This window comes from Leptosomus discolor, chromosome 1 (assembly GCF_034619465.1).
Source record: "Leptosomus discolor isolate bLepDis1 chromosome 1, bLepDis1.hap2, whole genome shotgun sequence".
Taxonomy (NCBI): Eukaryota; Metazoa; Chordata; class Aves; order Leptosomiformes; family Leptosomidae; genus Leptosomus; species Leptosomus discolor.
The window spans coordinates 21,513,268-21,534,972 of record NC_141391.1 but is presented as its reverse complement, the minus strand read 5'-3'; the positions used below and the strand labels follow the sequence as shown (position 1 = coordinate 21,534,972).

At 40.3% G+C, this 21,705-nt stretch overlaps 1 protein-coding gene across 5 annotated transcripts in view; it reads left to right on the top strand.

Annotated features, from left to right (window-relative positions):
- SPATA13 (spermatogenesis associated 13) overlaps positions 1 to 12,516 on the top strand; it is a 156,853-nt gene extending 144,337 nt beyond the window's left edge. For 2 of the 5 annotated variants that reach the window (XM_009959813.2, XM_009959814.2), the window contains 7 exons: positions 37 to 222; positions 2,916 to 3,095; positions 3,756 to 3,988; positions 6,315 to 6,444; positions 6,980 to 7,352; positions 10,681 to 10,759; positions 12,342 to 12,516. In XM_009959813.2, coding sequence (XP_009958115.1) covers positions 37 to 222; positions 2,916 to 3,095; positions 3,756 to 3,988; positions 6,315 to 6,444; positions 6,980 to 7,352; positions 10,681 to 10,759; positions 12,342 to 12,516 — 1,356 coding nt within the window. Of the gene's footprint in view, positions 1 to 36; positions 223 to 2,915; positions 3,096 to 3,755; positions 3,989 to 6,314; positions 6,445 to 6,979; positions 7,353 to 10,680; positions 10,760 to 12,334 lie in introns of all 5 variants that reach the window. The other 3 variants (XM_086481825.1, XM_086481826.1, XM_009959815.2) reach the window with 3 other exon arrangements.
- The last annotated feature ends 9,189 nt before the right edge of the window (positions 12,517 to 21,705 follow it).

Below are 21,705 nucleotides of genomic sequence, written 5' to 3'. Positions count from 1 at the left end.
CTTTACTCTAGTTTGCTTTGTTTGTTCTGGCTGCAGCTGCGAGTTAATCAGGAAGAAGTGCCAGAAAATTGTAGCAGTAACCAGGATGAAGAACAAGATGCAGATATTAGCAAGCATCGTCAGAAAATAGCTGAAAACAAGGATCAAATGAGAACCAATGTTATACAGGAAATTATGAACACAGAACGCGTCTATATCAAGCATCTCAAGGACATCTGTGAGGTACATGCTATAACCTGAGGGCATTCTGCTGACCTAAGGTGAACAAAACATCCCATATAAGTTGAGAACCGGAGTGTTTTCTCATATCAAAACATTCCCAATTGCACTTCTGAGGCGCTCAGTCAGACCCTTCTTCTGTACTCTCATGGCTTTCCTCTCTGCCGACTGCCACAGGGCACAGCTTCCTTTTAAAAAAAAAAAAAAAATTCCACTTTTGACACGGAAAAAGTGCTTTGCTTATTAAACAGCTATTTCCATAATAATGAGAGAAGGAAATCCAGTTTATTTAGAGCTTTTTACCACTTGGTTTAGATAGAAAACTTTCACTAACTTTAATAAAATCAGTTACAGTTCGGGGAGAAAACTTTTTGAAAGTAACTTGCAAAGAGAACGTTTGCTGGATGAGATTTTTTTTTGTTTGTTTTCTCCAACAAAGAGATTTTTGCTGGATGCTTAGAAGCTACAAAGAAGTCTTTAAAGGTATTTTAGAACTACCTTGCTTATTTTAACCATAAAATGGGTGTGTGGGGGTGTGTGTGTGTTTCTGCTTTTTGTTCAGATTTTGTTGGAGGCCCGTGCTTGGACAAAAAGCTGCTTAATTTACTGAAGTTTGCCTCTTCTGACGTGGAATGTGACGCATTTGACCTGTATTTGACTTGTATTTGTGGTCAGCATCTGGAAGGGTGCTAAGCAACCTACCAAAATATTCCTTTTTAGTTTGCTAGATCTCTCTCTGTATTTGTTGTGTTGTCACCCTTTAGTCCACCACTCATCATTAAATTCTTTCATGGACAACTAAGTAGACAAGACAGCAGTATTTTTTTGTTTATTTATTTTTTACATCAGGCCTTTTTAATGCATTTTGAAGAAAGAAAAAGGAATAAAATAGTTGCTAATAGGTTAATTTAAAAAACATTAAATCTAAGTTTTGTCATTTAGATTCACTATTTACTTAAGCTAGTAAGCTTGACTGTGTTCCTAAGAGATCAGGGGGAAATTTGTACAGGCAGCTGTGTCTCTGCCATGGTTAGCTGAGTTCTAGGACATGACTTTCATATTTTACGGACCTATTCATTCTTAGACTGATATTAATAATTAATTCTCTCTAATACATATGTTCTATACATCTTTTTTTAAATCTGACATGTCTGTGAGTTTAGTACAAGAGAACAAACACACATTTTCCAAGTTGAGAAGTGTTGCTTCATGTTCAACATGTGGGGTAGAGATGGTCTGCTTTCCTCAGAGTGAACCTGTAGGGTAGTGCAAACAGCACATAAGGCTGAAAATATACTCAAGTAAGACTAAGCCAGAATGAATCACTAGGGCTGGTGCAGTCAGGATCGTGAAGCTGGAGTATGCCCAGAAAAACGTTTTACATTCAAGAAGTGCCTGCAGTCCACATTACAAGAGCTGCACAGGAATTAGTTTTGGAGTTATCCTCCTGACAGTAGTAAATGTGGTAGCTGGCTTGCAGCGTAGCCATTGCACAGCTCTCAGAACAGATGGCTGGAGGAGACAGGAATATTCATAACAGTGCCAGTAATGTTCCAAGGTTGCTTCCTGGTAAACCTCACCGGAGCAATCGCAAGGCCTTTTACAGTTTTTTGCAGCTGTCTGCTCCTAAAGTGATTTGGGGGAAACCTGCCTGAAAGCAGCCAATTGGAGGAGCCTGGCAGATAACCCTTGTCACTCACACCATTTAACCTTCACACTCATCTGTACCCCGGCGCCATAACTGATAGAAGATATGAGCACAGCAGCTATTCCTGGATATTCAGCCCCTGCACTGTATCCTCCTTGCCATGCTCGGCTTTGTGGACCAGGTACCTGAGGATGTGCCGGCTGTGCGTGGCAGCTGCTGCTGTGTGTTTCAGCCCTAAGAGGCCCCTGGTCGTACCTTTGTTTCTTAGCTATGTGACTGCCCATGCGACCTAATGCTGGTTACTGACGCAGAGCAGAATTTGCTCCGAGGGCGTTTTACAACTGGAGTACTCAGTTGTGTATCTACTTAACACTGGATAAGAATAAAGTGAACTGGACCCCTGTGATGTTCTTACAAGTAAAGAGAAAAAAACTGGAAAAGTGATTGTATTTTTATGTGCGGTCTTGTCAATGCTATGACCTTGTGCCAATACCACATGGATTTTACCAAACAGCAGCATTCTGAATGTGTTATAATATGTTCTTAATTTTGATTCTCTGGCTTAGACTGTACCTTACTTACCTACTGATTAAGGAGCCAGTACTTAGCCCTGGTGGAAATTGTCTTTCTATTAAGTGTTTTAGGGTTTGTTCTTGTCCGCATAGAGGAGAACTGTTGCAGCACAGAAAAATGGTGATGAAAAAGCGCGGCAGCTGAAGTAGTAGCATGCATGGGGCCTTACACTGGGCTCACCTCAAGCTTGGCAGGTAGTTGTTGAACAAGGAGATACATGTGGGCTTTACACACTCTGCAGGTTTCTAGTTCCCTGATTCATTTATGGTATGGTGAGACAGAAGTTGGACTGCAAGAATCAATGTTTAAACATTTCAGATGCAAATCTGAAAATGCATGTCCCTGTGTGTGTGTGGCTGGTGGTCTCACTCACCTGTCCATAGATCACAGGGCATTTGCCACCTCAGATGGGCTCGTTCAGGGTAGAACCTGTTTTCACAACTTCAAACTGAAGAGGTTTTTATTTCATTTCCAGGGTTATATTCGGCAGTGTCGCAAACATACAGGAATGTTCACCGCAGCTCAGTTAAGCACCATTTTTGGAAATATTGAAGATATTTACAAATTCCAAAGGAAGTTTCTGAAGGATCTTGAGAAACAGTACAACAAAGAGGAACCTCATCTAAGTGAAATAGGGTCATGTTTTCTTCAACATGTATGTTGCAAAAGTTGATTTTATTTATGAATTAAAATGCAATAAGAAAATGCTAAGTTACTGTGTTAGGAGGGGATTTTAGTAAAAGAGCCTATCAAATACTAAACTATGTATAGATAGCATTTTAGAATATAAAATAATTTACAATTTAAGAATTATTTAAATGTTTTAGATTTCTCCTCATCTTTAGCAAGCATGTAACTTTGTACACAGTTTTAAGTTTCCTTTCAAAACTGTAATGATCACAGATGAGCTGGACTATTTGCAGTGATCTCCTATTGATCATGCAAAAACTTCCTAAAGAAAATAAGGAATGAAGGTGGTGGGGAAAGAGGCTGTGATTTCATGATAGACACTTACTAAGCCTATGGCGGTCTTCCCCAAAGAAGAGTACTTCTTAAAGTGGGTTTGATTATCCTGACTCAATGGAGGCCTCTATTTCTGTGTTCTTACAAAGAACGTACATAGTTTTGACAGTTAAAAAGTACATTTCTGCGTAGTTTCATGTCTGATCAGCCTGGAAACAATATAGGAAATGGATTAATTAATCTAGTTACATATAATAGATGTTACGGAAATATCTTTCCTCCTTTATAGACAAATACTTCAGTTAAAGCTTTGACTTTTTTTTTTGTGTTTTGTTTTGTTTTTTTTTAATAGCAAGAAGGCTTTGCTATTTATTCAGAGTACTGTAACAATCATCCCAGTGCCTGCATTGAACTTTCCAAACTAATGAAACAGGGCAAATACCGTCACTTCTTCGAGGCCTGTCGCTTGCTCCAGCAGATGATTGATATCGCCATTGACGGTTTTCTTCTCACGCCTGTTCAGAAAATCTGCAAATACCCTCTGCAGCTTGCAGAATTGCTCAAATACACCACTCAGGAGCACAGGTGAGAGAATGGAATAAACAAATCTTGTAACAGTAGTAACACCTAATACTGAAGCTTTCTCGGTGACACAACGCTGAAGCTTTTGAGATCAGGAACAAAACTCCCATTGACCGCTACAGGCAGGAGCTCCTTACTAGATGGGCATCTTGGAACGATCACAAATACTGACAAAACCAGTATCTGAAAATGCAGCACAGGGGACTGACAGGATGCAAGACAGAACAAGGAATAAGTGAAAGAGGGAGAAGGAAGGGAAGAAGGTGGTGAAATAGAATGCAGGGAGGGATGTGTAAATCAGAGTGAAAAACAGCCAATGTGTCAAAGAAATGAAGGAGAAGGAAATCCACAGGAGAAAGGGGGAATCTGCATAAATGATGTGACACAAGAAAAGGTAAAGAGGGCCTTAGAGAAAGACACAATCTGAGGAAGTTTGGAGGTAATGTTTTTTAGAATCTTATTAGTAATAAACATTGCCTTTGTTTGCAATGAAGTCTGGATATTGTATTTTCAGCTGGGATAAATAAGAATTGAAGTTGCAGGTTATTAGCCTTTCTAGTATACACTTGAGCTGATTAAATCTTTGACTAAATTAAGATTTTATCTTTAAATGTCTGACTTTTTACCTTGTACAACTGCAAGGAAAATGTTCCATTCTGACCGCTGTGCTCAAAATCCAAATGCAGCCTGAGGCAATGCTTCCTTGGTCAAGGTCTGCACTTCTTTAACCCTGAGAAAACTCCACTCGGAGACCATGGGATTTTTGCCAGGGGCACAATATAAAGGTGAAGTACTGACACCAGGAGGTGTGAAATGCCTCTGTTCAGTTCTGTGGCTACCTGGGAAGTCCTGCAATTACTATTATGGGTAACTCTTTCACTGCTACTAATTTTAGAAAGATTATTCTGTGAGCTATTAAACCTGCAGATGAAGTGACAGCAAGGTCTTGCCGGTTCAGAGATGCTCACGAACAGGCAGGCCTACACCCATATGGAGCCTCGGTAAAGCTCCAGCCAACTGGTTTGGTAGATTTTTGGGGGTTTTTTCATAAAAAGTCTGAAGATCTGATGTGCACAGCCTGCTGTGAAGGCCACAGGTTATGTAGCAAGTGTGGAGTAATGTACACAGCAACAGAGAAAGAAGGAAGTGAGATAAGGAAGGGCGAGAGCAGCAACGTGGATATCATGCAGTCACCCTGTGGGACATCTCCCTGATGTTTGTAGGATCCTGTTATTGTTAATGTCACTTTTTGTATACAGTGTGGCAGAAAAGAGTTTCTGTAGATATGAATAGAAGGAGGAGAGTAATGTGCAGGTTTAGAAGCAAGTGCATCCATCAGCAGCAGCTGATGAAAATAGGAACTGAGACAGAAGCAGATAAAAAGGACAGCAAGGCTGACCCCTTTGCAGGATTTATTTCTGGCTCCTGCTGTTTTCTACCTCTGGCTCCCTTTTCTGCAAGAGGCATTCTGATAAAGGAGGGAAGGCAGCTGCTCTGCTGGGACTTTTAAGGCAAGAAATACCTCTCTTCCCTTCTCTCTTCTCAGAGACTCCATTTGAGAAGGGTGAAGGAGTGAGGGATGCTGTTCAAAGGGGAATGAAAACTTGCGTACAGGTTGGGGAGATTCATAAGCTTGTGGGTAGCTCAGGGAAAGAAGGAGGGGAGCAGAGCAATGGAAGAAGGACTGGTGGCTTGCATTTGACCTGGAGTAGGCAGGCAAAGGTGACCATCTTGGCTATCACACGCTTGTTCCATGAAAACAGGCCACTTTGTCAGCATTGTGTCCTTTCGTTCCTCTCTTCGGTGCCCATGTTCATGGGTCCCTCGCTCGCCCTATTTGAGGTTGCTTTTGGTATTTTTTCTGCCCATGTAGCATTCTCTGTTTGCGTTCATTGACCCCAGCCATTGGGAGCAAGAAGGAGAAAGTACAGTTGTTAAACATGATTAAAGGAATGCCCTTCCCAATAAAATCCCTCTATAGCCTTGCTTAAAAACAAATTCCTTTGTTGAAATGTAGGTATCACTGAGGTCAATGGGAGTTCTACCACTGTTTTCAGTAGGCAGTACTGCAATTCTTTAATCTACCTCCTCTGCCTCCTTCCATCAGTTTAATAATTTGCTCCTGGACAAAGCCTAGCAGTACAGCAGCACTGAGTTGTACTGACCACTGTGACAGGGTCAGAATAGCTGAGAATAGGGTTTCTCTCATTTAAGTACCCTGAGGGATAAATGGGTGATGGGGGCTAATACTTCAAGCACTGTGTCACAGTTTGTGATTGCATCATATCCATTGCATAAGTGATCTTTGAAACATGTCTACATTTCACAGTGATTATAACAACATAAAAGCTGCATATGAGGCTATGAAGAACGTAGCGTGCCTGATCAATGAGCGAAAACGAAGACTAGAAAGCATAGACAAGATTGCACGTTGGCAAGTCTCTATCGTAGATTGGGAGGTAAGTGTCAGCCTGTCCCTTTCCTGAGCAAAGGTACTGTGTACAGTACTTCATGTCCTCGACAGGATGGCTTTCTGCATAGTAGGGAGTTTATGGTGTCTAATTTCCAACTGGTCATTGCTCAGTTAAAAGTCCAGTTGCTTCATTTGCAGTGATTCTGTTACTGATTACCTTGTTTGTAAATCAGGAAGAGCAGTGTGTGTTAACATGGACACTTGTCTTTGAGATGACACTGGATTGAGATGACAAAATGGATTTTTTTAAAAATGTTAGACCTATAGAACCTCCTTTGGATTTCTATTAGTTCTGTCAGAACTTGAACCTACTTCACTGACTTTAATGATTTATGCAGAGATAAAGTAGAGCAGCACTGCATCCATTGAGTTTGCTTGCATGAGATTATCTACATTCTTTGACATTTTCAAATCTAATGAACTTAATGACCTTAAGACTTCGTTATGAAATGAGACTGGTTAGGCACACAGTAAGATCTTAAAATATTATTTACTTTCTGCATTTATATGTATCTTCTTAGGGACCAGATGTGTTAGCCAGAAGCTCAGAACTGATCCACTCAGGAGAACTGACCAAAATATCAAAGCAAGGCAAAAGCCAGCAGAGGACTTTCTTCCTTTTTGACCATCAGCTTGTGTTCTGTAAGAAGGACTTACTGCGGAGGGACATCTTGTATTATAAAGATCGTATTGACATGGATGAGATGGAAATTGTGGACTCTGAAGATGGCAGAGACAAAGACTTTAACATTAATGTAAAGAATGCTTTTAAGATAATTAACAGAGCAACAGAAGAGATTCATTTGTTCTGTGCGAAAAAACAGGAGGATAAAAAGAGATGGATGGAGGCATGCGAAAGTGAAAGGAGAAGAGTTCAGGAAGACAAGGAAATGGGTGAGTGGAAGGATTTCCTCTCTAAAAGGTGGTAAAAACAAAGGGAAATGTTCTTGCTTTTGCACTTGTTTATGCTTTGTGCAGATGTGCACTCTGCCTTCTGGGACTGGTGTCTCTTTCTTACCTGACATGACCTTTAGCTGTGTAAGTGAAGCCTATTCAGGTGTGTTTACCCTGTCATTGTGGGCCAAAGGTCCAGGGCAGTTAACTGTGACAATTGTGTCACAGCGCAACCCATGTGATTCTGGTGCATTACGGAGCAGAATGAGATATGAGATATGACAAGATGCAATTGACAGAGGCCTAGCACTTTTGTGCGAATCATTGGCCCAAGACATCTGTTCATAAAGGACACTTTATTATGAAGCTAAGCAACAATAATTGTTGATTTATACTGTCTATGTCATATAATGGCACCTCCTGCATCCAGGAGACCTGTGCAGTTGCTAATGATAATGGTATCATTAGTTACAGACTCAACAATAGCACCACTGGGGAGTTTACAGAGAAATGAAGCTGAACCTTGAGTGAGTAGGGAAAAAGGCAGCAAATCCTAGGATCAGATTTGGATCCACAGCCTGTGGGACACTCTAAGGACAGTGTCTTATTTGTGAATGTACATTTAGGATGGTTATTTAATTTTTTTTTTTAAAGTTTCACGCTTCCTTTAAGATCAGTGACAAAGGCTCCAGCAAAATTTCGTTGGCAAAACATACACAAAGAAGATAGCAACACTAACAAGGAAAATAAAACTTTTTAATATTCCTAAAGAAGTAGTGAAAATATTGTTATACAGAATTTGTTATACAGCCATCTATGTGGCTGCCTTTCCTAATTCACCTAAAGAGAACTCTAAAATAAAGTCGATATCGCAGAAGGGTGAAGGCAATCAGAAGGTAATAAAACAATGCAGAGGATCTGATGATGAATGTCCAAACAATCCCTCTTACAAAGTTACAGCAAGCCTCCACTCCAGCATGTGACAAGAACCGTCGTACAGTCATACGGAAGGATGATATGGAATAAATCACAGCTCCTGCACTTTTATGAGCAAAACTGAGCAAAAGAAGATAAAATGTGAACATTTACCATTCCCACCCTTTCTGAGGAGCATTCTTGAGCTCTTCAAATCTCTACCTACACCTCCTTCTGCAGTGGTTGCTTTTATAGACCACTGGGAGAGTATGTTGAGCAGGCTAAATGCTGTATATCAGGATGCTTCTGAGGCTCACACTAGTGCTTTACCTGGGCAGCAGCAGGTCTGTCTTGCGCAGGCAGTGGGGTGTTACCATTCCTTCTGAGTGTCACTGCCGCAGAAATCCCCAAGCATGAGGAAACTGCAATGATGTAGCAGCTACAGCCCCAAATGTCATTATTTATTCTACTGGGACCTCATGAAAATCAACATATGATATCCAAAAGGGTAACCATTCAACAGTGGTGGCAGTGGCAGTGAACGATGAGACTTGTAATAGCACTAACCCTTATTAAGGGCTGGGTCACAAATTCCCATGGTGCTGAGCAGAAGGACTGCAAGGGAGGGTCCATCCTACTTGCTGCTCTTTAGGCACTGTGCAACAGAGCAAAGAAAATTCTGTATAACAAGAAACTGTATTTTTGATAATGGCACATAGGCACATGCAGTCTTTTTTGCCCATGTAACATCCAGCCTTCTGGAAACTTGCTTTTCAAATGTCACAGCTCATTATTCTGATGCAACTGTTTTGGCACAGGTATCATGAGCTAGAAGAACAATAGTTGAGTTGTAATAGCTAATGTCTATCTGGTCTTGTGAGTCACAGTGGCTTGGATGTTTTGTCCATTACCCAGAAGACTGCTTCTTTTCTAAAATTTCTTTTTTTGGGGGGCATAATTGAACATTTCCTTTAGCCAAAACCAGTGGAAAGGCGCCAGTATTCTCAACCTCAGGTTTAAATTTATCTTGTTGATTTTGTAAGCTATCTTGCTGGACTTCACACAAAGCCTCTAATCTAACCACTCAGAGAACAAATACATACACTTATGATTCAGAACAGCAAATGGCATTTTATTTCTATTTTCAAAGACACTTTGGTGCAAGTCTCTGTCTCCCAAACCAAATCTAGCTTTTCTTAGCTTTTTTGAATATATGGGAAGAAAAGGCCACATCCAGAAAATCCTTCTCCAAACCATAATAGTAACTCTAAGAGAAGTGGTCTGATCTCTGTTGATTAAATTACTTCCCTTTTTTTTTTAATCTGTTTCCTTGTTTCTATAAAGGAAAAAACCCCTGCAGAATAAAATAAATTTCTGCTGCCCTCTCAAGTTATAGCTAACTGCTGTTGTATTGTAAGTTAATAGGCTGATTTGTAATAACTTCTTCATAAGTTCAAGCTAAAAAAGTAAATGGAATTTTAAAAGTATAGAGAAGTGCAGGAAGATGCAAAATGGAACCAAACCAGACACTTCATTCTGACTTTGAAACACAACTTCTGTGCGCTTTATGTGCATGAGTGAAATGAGTGACGATGGCATGTGCACCCTGTTGTCACCTTGTGCAAACGTAGCATATCCATGTAACTCAGCTGTCATGTACACAGGGAGAGGAAACTGGAGTGCCAGCCACTGGTGTCACCTTTCATAGCAGATGTCTGGCACCTCTGTACTCAGCACAGATCAGTCACACACCTCTCATGTGCAGTAAATGGCGTAGGGATGACCACATACTATAGCATCATGTAAGTATGCAAACAAGTACATGAGAAACCAGAGCGAGGGATCCAGCCCCAGTCTGATGCAGCCACAACCACATCACAGCCTGCTTTGGTGTCTGGCAGATTATGTGATACTGTCTCCTCCGAGTGGAGGGAAGGATACCCGAATTTGGACTAGTGCAATATCAGGGACTTCAATTTGTTACCCCAAGTTAGCTCAGAGTGAGTGAAAAAAGAAACATTCTGTATTTGTGATGTTACTTGGCGGCTTGTAGCTTTCACAAGTGTTAATTTACTTTTTTATTTTTTTTTAATCTCTTGTTATCTGGACTTATCTATAAAGAGTACGTTTTATGTGGTTAGTTCCCCAGTGATTGCCATTTGCAGGAACTCAAAAGCAGCTTTTTCCAGTAATCTACAGGCAAATTAATGTTCCTGCTGTGAGTCCAGTGAAAAACTGTCTTTAAATTTACAATGACAAAATAAAACATACTTCTAAAAACTTCAGGTATATTACAATTAAGATTTACTAAAAATTGTTTAAAATATAGTTTGCTTAGTTGTTTTAATTTAATGTAATCAGGTATTAGATATGGTGTTTTTATACCAGTGCCCTAATTTACACTTTAATATAGGAATGGAAATCTCAGAAACCCAGAAGAAACAAGCCATGCAGAATGCCCGTAAGTCAAGGCATGGAAAAATTAAAGGTAGGTGTTCAGAATTGCTTTACATTCTTACTGTGTTCCAGTGTTCTTTGTGTTAGGAAATAGCACAATGTGGCTATGGTTGAGTTCTTCAAGCTTCTAAAAAATTTTCATGGTTTACACGGAGTTCAGATGATTTCCATTAACCTGTACTTTAATACCAAATCATATTGTAGGGGGCCTACAAGAAGGCTGGGGAGGGACTTTTTGCAAGGGTCTGCAGTGATGGGACGAGGTGTAATGGTTGGAAGCTGGGAGAGGGTAGGCTTAGACTAGATATAAGGAAGCAGTTCTTCACCCTGAGGGTGGTGAGGCACAGGAACAGGTTGCCCAGAGAAGCTGTGGCTGCCCCCTCCCTGGCAGTGTTCAAGGCCGGGCTGGATGGGGCTTTGAGCAACCTGGTCTGGTGGGAGGTGTCCCTGCCCATGGCGGGGGGGTCGGAACTAGATGATCTTTGAGGTCCTTTCCAACCCAAACCATTCTGTGATTCTATGATTCTGTGAAATTCCAATGCCTTTGTAAACTGTCTGCTAAATCAGCTCTCCAGTCTCCTTCAGGCAGGCAAGTCAGTATTCTCTGTATTAGAGAAGAAACTCAAGAGGTGAGGCAAGTGGTTTATTTAAGGATGTAAGAAAGTGCATGCAGAGATTAAGTTAGAAATGAGGGATACTGATTCCTTCCTTTGCTTTTACTCAAACATCTTGTTCTTTAGCAATTGTGTGCTTTGTTTAAAATATCCTAAAGATCTTTTTGCTCTGTTTATGATAACACACTCAAAGTGGCTTCCTTCTGTCCTAGACTAGAAGGCAGGATGGACTAGAAACGTGTATCTCCAGAAACAGCTTTTTTATTCCTTAACTCTCTCACAGAATATGTTGTGAGTTTGTTCTTTTCCATCGTAGAGTCAATTTTGGGTAAATCTCTATTGTGTTGAGAGAATAAATTGAGAAAGTGGGACCAGATTAAGTCTGAATTTAGGAGTGAAGGAGCTGATGCTAGGTAGTCCTCTGCTCCCTGAGATTAGTATTATTAAAGCATTTTCTTTTTATCAATCACTAGATACCTATAAAACCTGTCCAGATTTTCAGGGCAGTGGATGAAAATTGTGATCAGGAGATTCTGTTCAGAGTGCACAAAGGTCAAAGTCTGAGAACATTAGCCTGGAAAAATATTTTCCAAATTCAAGAAGTAATATTTTTGTGGTAGCAATATTTTACCCAGCCTTATTCTGAGAGTTGACTAGAATACGAATATCTACTGTGTTAAGTCATTCCTTTGAAAAAGCAGAATTTACTTGTGCAAACAATATAGCCAGGCTATGTGAAACTGCTGCTTATTTTTGGAAATTCTGTAATGTTTTTACTGGTATTAATCTCTTCTTAAGCCAAATCAATGCAGCAGTTAAAAAGTTGGAACATCAGAAAAGGTAACCTTTAGTAGTGCTTCCATTGAAGATCATGGCAAAATTCATACCGGCTTTATTGCCCATGGAATTTGTCTCATGGTCCTGTGCTTAAATTTTCCTGGTATTGGTCGCTCTGCTAGCTGACCCATACGCTTTCTTAAACTGTTCCTTTTGCAGGTGTAAGCTATAACGGGTGTCCTGTGCCTCCTCCACACCAAAGCCTGCATCCTATCCATCAGCGCCACATCACTGTGCCTACCAGCATCCCGCAGCAGCAGGTTTTTGCCCTGGCAGAACCCAAGCGGAAGCCATCCCTTTTTTGGCATACCTTCAACAAACTCACCCCCTTTAAAAAGTGAGAGGCCGTGGACCTGGGAAGGACATCGGTGTGGAGACTTACTCCAGGGAAGGACCTTGGAGATATGGTTAAGCTTATTTGAGCTCAGTGAATCTCCAGTTTTGGAGGGAAAACCTTGGGCTCCCTTGAGCCAGAAATACAACCCTTGTGTAGAAGAAGTTCCTCAAGACTGCTCTGAAGTCAATGTTGCCAAGTGTCAGCATTTCCTGATGAAGAGCAGTTTCCCTTCTGACAAAGACAACTTGCTGTTGCTCTGAAGCAGCAGTATTTGATCTCTGTTTCTCAGTTATGTTGAAGTAGTGATGGAATCGTGCAGGTCATTGTAACATTTCATTTTTCTTAACCTTATATTGATGGCCAAATTTAGGATAGGAAGGAATTTTTCCTTAGGGGTGTATCAGCAAGGAATCTTAGGAGAGTTTTCTCCTTCCTTTTGGAGCACTGAGCAGAGACTACCCATTAAAATCAGATTGAGCCATCCTATGTGATTAACCAGCTCTTGCAGAATTTAGTGGACCCTAATCCTTCCTGTCTTTTTCTGTTAAATTGCCAAATGGCAGGAGACCATCCCGCAAGGCCTTACCATATTCCAGATTGGAACAGGGAAATTTTATTCTGTCATATAGAAACATGAACAGAGTGTGAAATGGACTATAAAGATACGTGCATTTATTGCACACAAGTGGAAACGAGAGGCGCCCAGGGCATCTCGGATTGATTACTTTCAGTCACAGCAATATACTGCATGCATGTATGCTCTTCAGTATAGAGCTTTTATATCACTTTTTGCGCACTTCTTCGCCTGGGAGACACTTCTTTGTATTTCCAATATGCTTGTTTCTCTGTGTAACAAGTGTTTTTTATTTTCTAACAGAGATAATGTGAATGTACAAAGTCAGAGTTGAGACAGTACATGCTGACTGCTGGCTGTGTTACTTAGTTCTTACACTATGTATTCATGTGGCTTGACTTAGAAAATGGATGGATGGTAATGTAAATATATTGAAGCAGTCTGGATCCATGCTTCTTATACACAGTCAATTGACAATGGGTTTTGACCAATTATTTCTTCATAAAGAAAGAGAAATCCTTACTGGAAGGGACAGAGAAATTGTGTGGACTGGAGATGGATTTTTGTCTCAGAGTTTTCAGTCTGTATTGGAAGGAGAAGAACCTGACTCTATTCAGGTCAGCTCTGGCCAGCATATGCAATACGTGATTTGCATAGCTACGATTTGCCTATGACATGAAGTTGATTTGAGAGAATTAACTTTCAGAAAGCCACCATGAAGAAACAGGATCTTGATATTTGCAGCACTGATCATTTGTGCTTGATAGCTCTCATTAAGGATGACAAGGCTGCTGGTAATGTGGAAGGAAAGAAAGACTCCATATGTTTCAGAACTGATTTGCTATGAATGTCTTTACAATACTTTATCCTATGCTGCTGATAAGGGGCATTATCTGATGATAAGGATAGATCCAAGGGTATTCTTTGACAATGGGCACAATCAGCTTTGTCATGAATCTGTAATATATGAAGAACAAACAAGGGGCTAGAGGCCAGGCTTCTTAACAACAGTGTAAAAAAGCCTTATTTTAAATGGTATTTGTTCCTACTGCTATTGTTACCTCTGTATTTTTATTTATCGTCAGTGTTGTGAAGCCCTCTAGTCGCTAGATTTTGATAACATTGTGGCAACTTCTGCAAAGCCCAGGTTTGTGGTTTTGATTTTAAATGACATCTTTTGACAACTGTACATTTCAAATGCCTTGTGTATATAGCTCAGCAATAATGCAAAGTCTGGTGATGCTCAGCCAAATTGCTTACTGCATAGTGAACTTCATTGCTTGTGCTTTCCCATAGCGGTGGAAGATGACCTGAAACAGTTAAGAACTGGAAATTGCACTGACATTTTCAACAATCCAGCTTAAAGAAAGTGAAAAAAGCTGGCTGGGTTGTATTTTTCTTTTGATGTTTAAAACAAGCCATGTCTGTCCAGATGTTTTTTAAAGATAATTCTAAATGCTCAATTTAGACACAAGGAGCAGATGTCCAAATGCAGGCATGGATGCATGCCCTTCCCCTTAAATGAGTAACCCTTTTCTGTTTCTTACATACCCATTTTTGTGGGTACTTGCCACATTCAGGCCTGCAAACCAAAGTGATGTACTGTGGAAGTGGAGATGATGTTTTTTGTAATCACATTTTGAAAGACTTGTTCTAGATGCAAAAAAATGTCTGAAGTTGGATTGCAGTCCTCACCCCGAAACTTTCCCAGCTGGACTTGAAGACATTACGAGATCCACACTTAACTTACATCTGTGTCTTTCCTAAACCTACTTCCTTCCAGGGCTTGGTTCTGTGGAGTGCTGGAAAACAAAGGACGTTTTGGGATGTATCTTCTGACATGTCAGTGCCCATGAAGGCTCTTCTCACATAGTAGTGCTGGTGCCTTAGCCCTAAAAATGAACAGAAATGTTTGCATATGGTTTTAGATGCAGCATTTTTTTTTTCTCAAGTGAATTTCAGAGAGATAAAAAGCAAATGTTTCATGGTGCAGATTACTCAGGACAGTTTTACGAACAGTACCCTACATATAGACATGGTTGTTTTATAATATTCTCTGTTTATTTCTTTGCAATCTGACCTTGCAACAGATTAAGATAATATGTAACAAGACAGGCCAAATTTGGACTACACCATAATCTTTTAAACAAATTATAGTTAAATGAAAATACACAATTACCTTATCCAACTGTTAAGACAAATACTTGGGGTTCAGCCTGACTTTAGAGTCTGTGGGAAAAAGAGTTGCAACTGAAATGTAAGTTTGTATTCTAGTAACTCTTGCCCTGATCCTCCTTTTGATGACAAAACTTAGATATGATCAGAAAGGTGTGACTGCTACATCTGTTCTTTTCCTCAGCTTTTGCATGCTTTAAGTTACTATAAAGAGTTCTAGGGCAACTACTAAGCACATTTGTGCCTCGTTTAGATAAAGCACAGCCAGAGCCTTCCCGATGGCCTGCTGAGCAGATAACCTCAGACTTTATGCATGAGATGCAGTAAAATATAATTGTCCTCAAATATGTTCCCACTGAGTTAGGAAAATGCCAAACCATAATTGCATCTAACTGAGAGCATTTGATGTATAAAATAATAAGATTGCTTTACAAGTGGCTCTTGCCATGCTAAATTTCACATTGTGTTTTAGTGGTCAGTGTAATAACGGAGTTGAAAGACAGACTACTCAAATGTTCCACATTTTAGTTGTCTTTAAAAAATAATTGTAACTGAGTTTTGGAGCCAAAGGTCTTTAGCCATAACTAACACAGTACCTTTCTTTGACTGCCTTTCTGCTTTATTACTATACGTGTGGCATTTGTATGTAGGAGATGCCTTCTGAACGATCTCTAATTTAAAACTATTTGTTGTAAATACTAGGGATGACTTGCATATATATTTTATTTTGACAAATGTTTTGTAACATTTTATCTTACGTACATGGCTTTGTGCATCTTACCATCTGTGTGCTGTTACACATGTTGTAAATGAAGTGTCCTGGCTACAGAGCAGATGAATTGGCTGTTGACGGCTGAAGTACGATGTATAGGCCTGCAGTAGCTTGATGTGCATTTGTTCTGAAGTAATTGCATTACAAGGTTTATTTACTCTTGGAACATTGTTTGTCAAATGAATCTATTTTCTGGAAATAAGTACAAACTTACATTCCCATTACTTTTCTTTTATTGTACATGTTTGAATTAAATAATGTACAAAGCTGAAGTTCCTCAGCTGTGTTATAAAACTTTATTGTGCAGTTTTAAAATTGTGGTGAGGGTTTTTTATTCTCTACAAAGTATCCTTTCTGATGCAAAAATGTGTCAACTGTCCTATTTATTATTTTAAAGCAAAAAATCTCCCCTCCTCTCTTGGTTTTCCGGTAACAGCTACAGTACTTCCCAGCACAAGTTCATTTTAACAACTACTAAACCTGATTCTGGGCCTGAAGTCTTCATCATTCAGGCAAAACCCATCTTTGTACTGTCCCAGCCATATGCAGCTGCCATCACTGTGCTTTACCTTCTCCTGGCAGACAGCTCCCACAGTACGCCTTGGAAGTAAATGCAAATGCTGCTTCTTTATTAATAAACCTCTTCCTAACAGAGGATGGTGACTTAGGCACTGTAGTTCGGGTAAGGAGGATTAAATTTTGTTTTCTTTGGAACAAAAGCAAAACCTTTTGAAAAGGTTCATCCAAAAGGCATGTTCTGTAAATGTGTGTGAACAGGCTTACCTGCCTGCTTGCTAGAGCAATGGGCAATGCTGCTGGAGATTCAGCTTACTGGTCTGAGTCAGGGAGGTTTTTTGTTTCTTGTTATTCTGACAGAGCAGGAGACCACATCTGAAAGGTGTTCATGCATCCTTCCTGCTCAAGGCTGCGTCAAAAACTATGTTTCGCTGAGACACATCAGCTTTAACAAAATACTTTGCTGAAATCTTTTCATCAAAAATGCTTTGGCGAGTTTAAATGCTGGGTGAATAGTTGAGTTTGCCAGTTCTTTCCCCCTCCTTCCAGTATCCAAGCTCTTATTTCTATTTTTTGGTTCAACTCAAAGCTGAGCTTCCCAGACTTCCCAAGTGCTGCTGCTGCTGCTGCATGATGTATGCTGGGTGCTCCAGTATCAAAGTGAAAGGCACAGTTTGAGCACTTAGTGAGGTAGATAAGGTGACCGAAAAACATACCTTGAGCAAACACTAGAGTAGGCCGTTGTGATCAATAGGCTTTCTAAGGAGCCTGCAATTCATCTGGCTGTGGTGAGCTCATTTGTGCATTGGATTTCATTTGGCAGTCAGGCTAAATCCAGCAGATTGTTCCATACTGTCAGCTTTTAAGTTCTTCGAGAGCTATCTGTCAGGTGGAGGTTTTAGGTTCACACAGAAATAGCACTGCTTGTCTTGGGGTTTTTTTATTTGGTTTTTGTTTGTTTGTTTGTTTTAGAGGCTACATGATGATCTGTGCTTGGTAAGAGAGACAATGATTTGGGCCTTTTTATGTTACAGTGCCAAAGGAAAAATTAAAAAGTCAGCAATGGAAAACTGCACATCATGTAGCCTGTAAGGAAACCACACAAATATTTAGTGTGTTTCTGAATATTTTTCAAATTTCCGTTATTCTAACTATCAAGAGAACATGTAATTATGAGAATATGTCAAAATGGTATAAACTGTCAGCACAACATGGGAGTTTTTTAACCTTAGATCCGTGTTAGATTTTGTTCACTGAACTGGCTTCTGGTTGTCCAGGTGAGTGCCTAGGCCTGAGAATTCACGTGTTGCCACTACTAGATATTTAGGCTCTGGTTTCAAAAAAAGATGAGCATGTGTGTTTGTATACATGTATATTTACACCCACACCCCCTTTATAGACTCCATATGGCATCCCCAGATAATATCTCTGCTGGCATCTACAGCAGGTTGCACCAGACGAGTGATCCACACCCATCACACCTTCCCTCTGTTTATGTTACATCTTACATTTCCCTTGTGCATCTGGGGCGGGGGGCACGGGACGGCAGGGACGGGCAGACAACAACCCCTGGGCAAGGTTTCACCCGAGTCATTTTAATGTTTTAAGCATTCAGAGTGGGCCACCAGGAATGACTGACAAACGGCTCTGCAGACAAGCGGAGGCTGGAAGGTGTCTCATCACTGGTGTCTGGTGTCAGGAGGGCAGAGCTGAGAGGGTGAGGTTAGAGCAAGGAGTGCCACTGCCCTGCAAGGGCTGAGTTCCACTCAGAAGAGAAACACAAGATGATGATGTAGGATTTATCGACTGTTTCTCCTAGTGATTTTTGGAAAGCTGAAACTGCTTCGGGGGGAGGAGGAGCTCCAAGTGCTCCCAAAGGACTTTGCTGGCAGAACCAGGCACATGCCAAATTCCTCCTTGTTTCTGGCACACAGGAAATCAGAAGGCAGGAGCCCCAATATATACACTGAAGTGAACTGTCATAGGCAGATTCACTAGGCACAGTTAACCTTGGCCTCTACCTATAAGCATATGCCAGACTTTGGCCATACCAACTCATGAAGGACTGAAAAAGTGTCCAGAAGATGCTCTGCTAATAAGGTTGGTATATCTTCTTTTAGTAATCATTCATCTCATGGTCATTACAACTATATTCAGCTCCTAACAAAGGTAATTAGCACAGCAATCAGTTTAAACCCCCCCTGTATCTCCTGCCATTCAGATGCAATGGTTTTTAAGAGCAAATGATGAACTTTTGCTACTATGTAATTATTTCCAAGCCATTATTCTGTGATGAGCACTAGAAAACAGCTGACAGTAACGTTTGTCTCTAAGGCCATTCCTACAGCAGTTTTATGGGTTTTCCACTTAAAAAAAAGCATCAAACCGGACTAACTGCAGAGTCCATCAAGGTAGATGTAACTAATAAATTATGTCACTCTCACCTCAAGACTGGGATAGACACTTGTCATTGTAAAATTCCCAGCCTCTTTCGGGTCAGTGTAAGGGTCCTGCTGCCCCAGGACGCCCTGCTGCTGGTGGTGCCATGTCCCCAGGAGGCCCCACTGCCCCTGGTGCTGTCCTCCCCACAGGCACCCTCTCTCCCAGCACCCTGTAGCCAGAAAGGTTTGTCAATAAATCCAGGTTTTCTGCATGGCAGGACAGATCATGAGGGCACAGCACTAAGCTGGCAGGGTGGGCTGTTTTTTAATGACTCAAACTTCTGAAGTGTGAGTGGAGGCCAAGGCTAAGCAACCTTAGAAAATTTCAGATGGTGCCTAATGGGAAAAGAGAAAAGGATTGTTTTGTCGTGACTTTCATTTCTTCTTCTCAATTAGCACAGCAGTGGGGCTAATTTGGCTACAGAAGTTCATTCAAGTAGAACAGCTAATTGCTGCACATTGTCCTTCCTTTTCCTCAGAGCACGGTAGGTAATGTCCCAGATACAAACCAGGGCACCATAACGCTTGCAATATTTTGTTATTACCACATGGTGGTGGTGAAGACCTTAGTGAAAACTTCATTGCTCCGCTGGCCTGAGGATACGTTATTTGTTAGGCAGACCACACATGTCATACCTTTGCAGTGTGGGAACCCCCTCAGACACAGTGTTTTCAGTCCCTTGCACCAACAGGGGTGAATTAAGGCCACTTCCTATGACACATTAACTCCTGTTACTATTGGTTTTATCCTTCACTGTTCACGATCAGCATTTAAGGAGCTGATGATATGCTCAGTTGCTTTACTTCCACTAGTCCTTAGACAGCAGCAGTTTCAGTAGTTTCAAGAAGACACAGTTCAGTATCAAGTTATGACTTCTTCAAATTTAGTTACCAATAATACATAATTTAGTAGCAGAACAGCTTTGACTGATGCTTGAATGGTTAGATGGGGAGCCTGCTAATTACACGTGAAAAACTCTCTTTGTCATTCTATTTATTTACTTGAATTCAACCTTGTTACTTCTTTTCCACAGTCACCTAATTTGCAAAGCCACATTCACAGCATTGTTATTTTTAATTTCTATAGTCTTTTTGTCCCTAATTCCATTGTAAATTGCTTGATACAGAAACTAACTTTATTACATGTTTTTGCAGCACAATACTGGTATGAGACATGCCTTCCATCCTATAAAGCAACCAAGCTGTCAAAGGATAACGTTTGTGTAATGTATTTGTATAAGGGAACGGGTAAATCAAAGCCTTTTTAATCTGTTTTTGCAATTTTCTTTCACGTAACAGTGGTAAAAGCCAAAGTACAGAGCACTTCAGCTTAATATTGGAATAAATAGGAAGATTTCAGTTTAAACCTCTGTTTTAATTATTGAACAGCTCTCAAAATTAAATCATTGACCTTTGAGAATTTAGTGACCAAACAAGTGCTTGTCCTCAAGGCACATATTTGAAGCGTGCATTCCTTTACATGAAGCTTTTATACTCAGGTTAAAGATGCCCAAGAACACCGCAAGTACAAAGTGAAAGAGGTAAGACCAAAGATCCCATATGTGTGATGATGGTGGTGGTGATGACAATGATACTGATGTTGTCAGCTTGTGGAGAGGACTGCATGTATGAGGACCAAACTGTCTATTCCTTAGGCAAGAAATGCTCCCTTAGACAACTGGGAATGGGGTTTTCTGTCAGTGGACAAGGACTGTCAGACTACTTCATGGGGTGTATCATATCCTAACAGCGTCATACAGAGCACATTTTCCTTTTGCACTCCTCTGGAGTCCTTTGATTAAGGCAGCAAATGTTTAATCTATTTTCAGCTTTCTTTAGTGCCAACCTGCAGCAGCAGACAAAGTGGGATTTTGCTGCTGGGTGATGAAACATCTCTGTAGACCACTGGCAAAGGCATCACAAATTACATTTCCAATCACTGTTGCAAAACTTGGAGCTTTTCTGAAGACAGAATAAAAAGATTAAGGAACATGTCCCAAAATTAAGGTCTCCCTCTATAAATTAAGTTAAAAGAATATTTATATTGAATATTGTTAACAGGGAGTAAATATTCTCGTTGAGAGCATACTAGTGTCTCTCTACATGGTTTTGTATGCATTGTTTCATAAGACTGAGAAATGGTGGTGAAGAGATTAAATAGAGGACTTTTTTTTTTAGTCAATGCTAGTTAATATTTCAGAAGGAATACCGATCTTAGTCTTAATTTATCATTAATGAAAGAACCAATTCAAAAGTCAATTATGTAAAATTCACTCATTCTGACTGTCACTTTTACCTACATAAGTACTTAACCTATACAGCCCTAGCTTCTGTGCATTAGACATTTCTGAGTATTAATTCCAAACAAAATACTAAATTTGTTGCTATTTAATTTTTGTTCCCTAGTCTAATCTCTTCCCATTAATTGCTCTTACACTCACTTAAGCCAGTTGTGTCCGGAATTAAGTATTAATGTATTTCAGTGGGCCTATATTGAAAGATATTATATAGGAGGGACACTAATGAAAAGGACCTTAAACAGCATAGTTACATGAAGGGGGAGAAAAGACTAAAGACTTGTTTTTGTCAAAACCCACTCTTACTTGATGCCTTACATCTTTGCCCTCATCTCACTCTGCTCCAGCTCTGACCCCCTCTGAGGTCATTCAACTTATTAACCCAGTAGACGACTAACTCCAATGAAAAAAAAAAAAA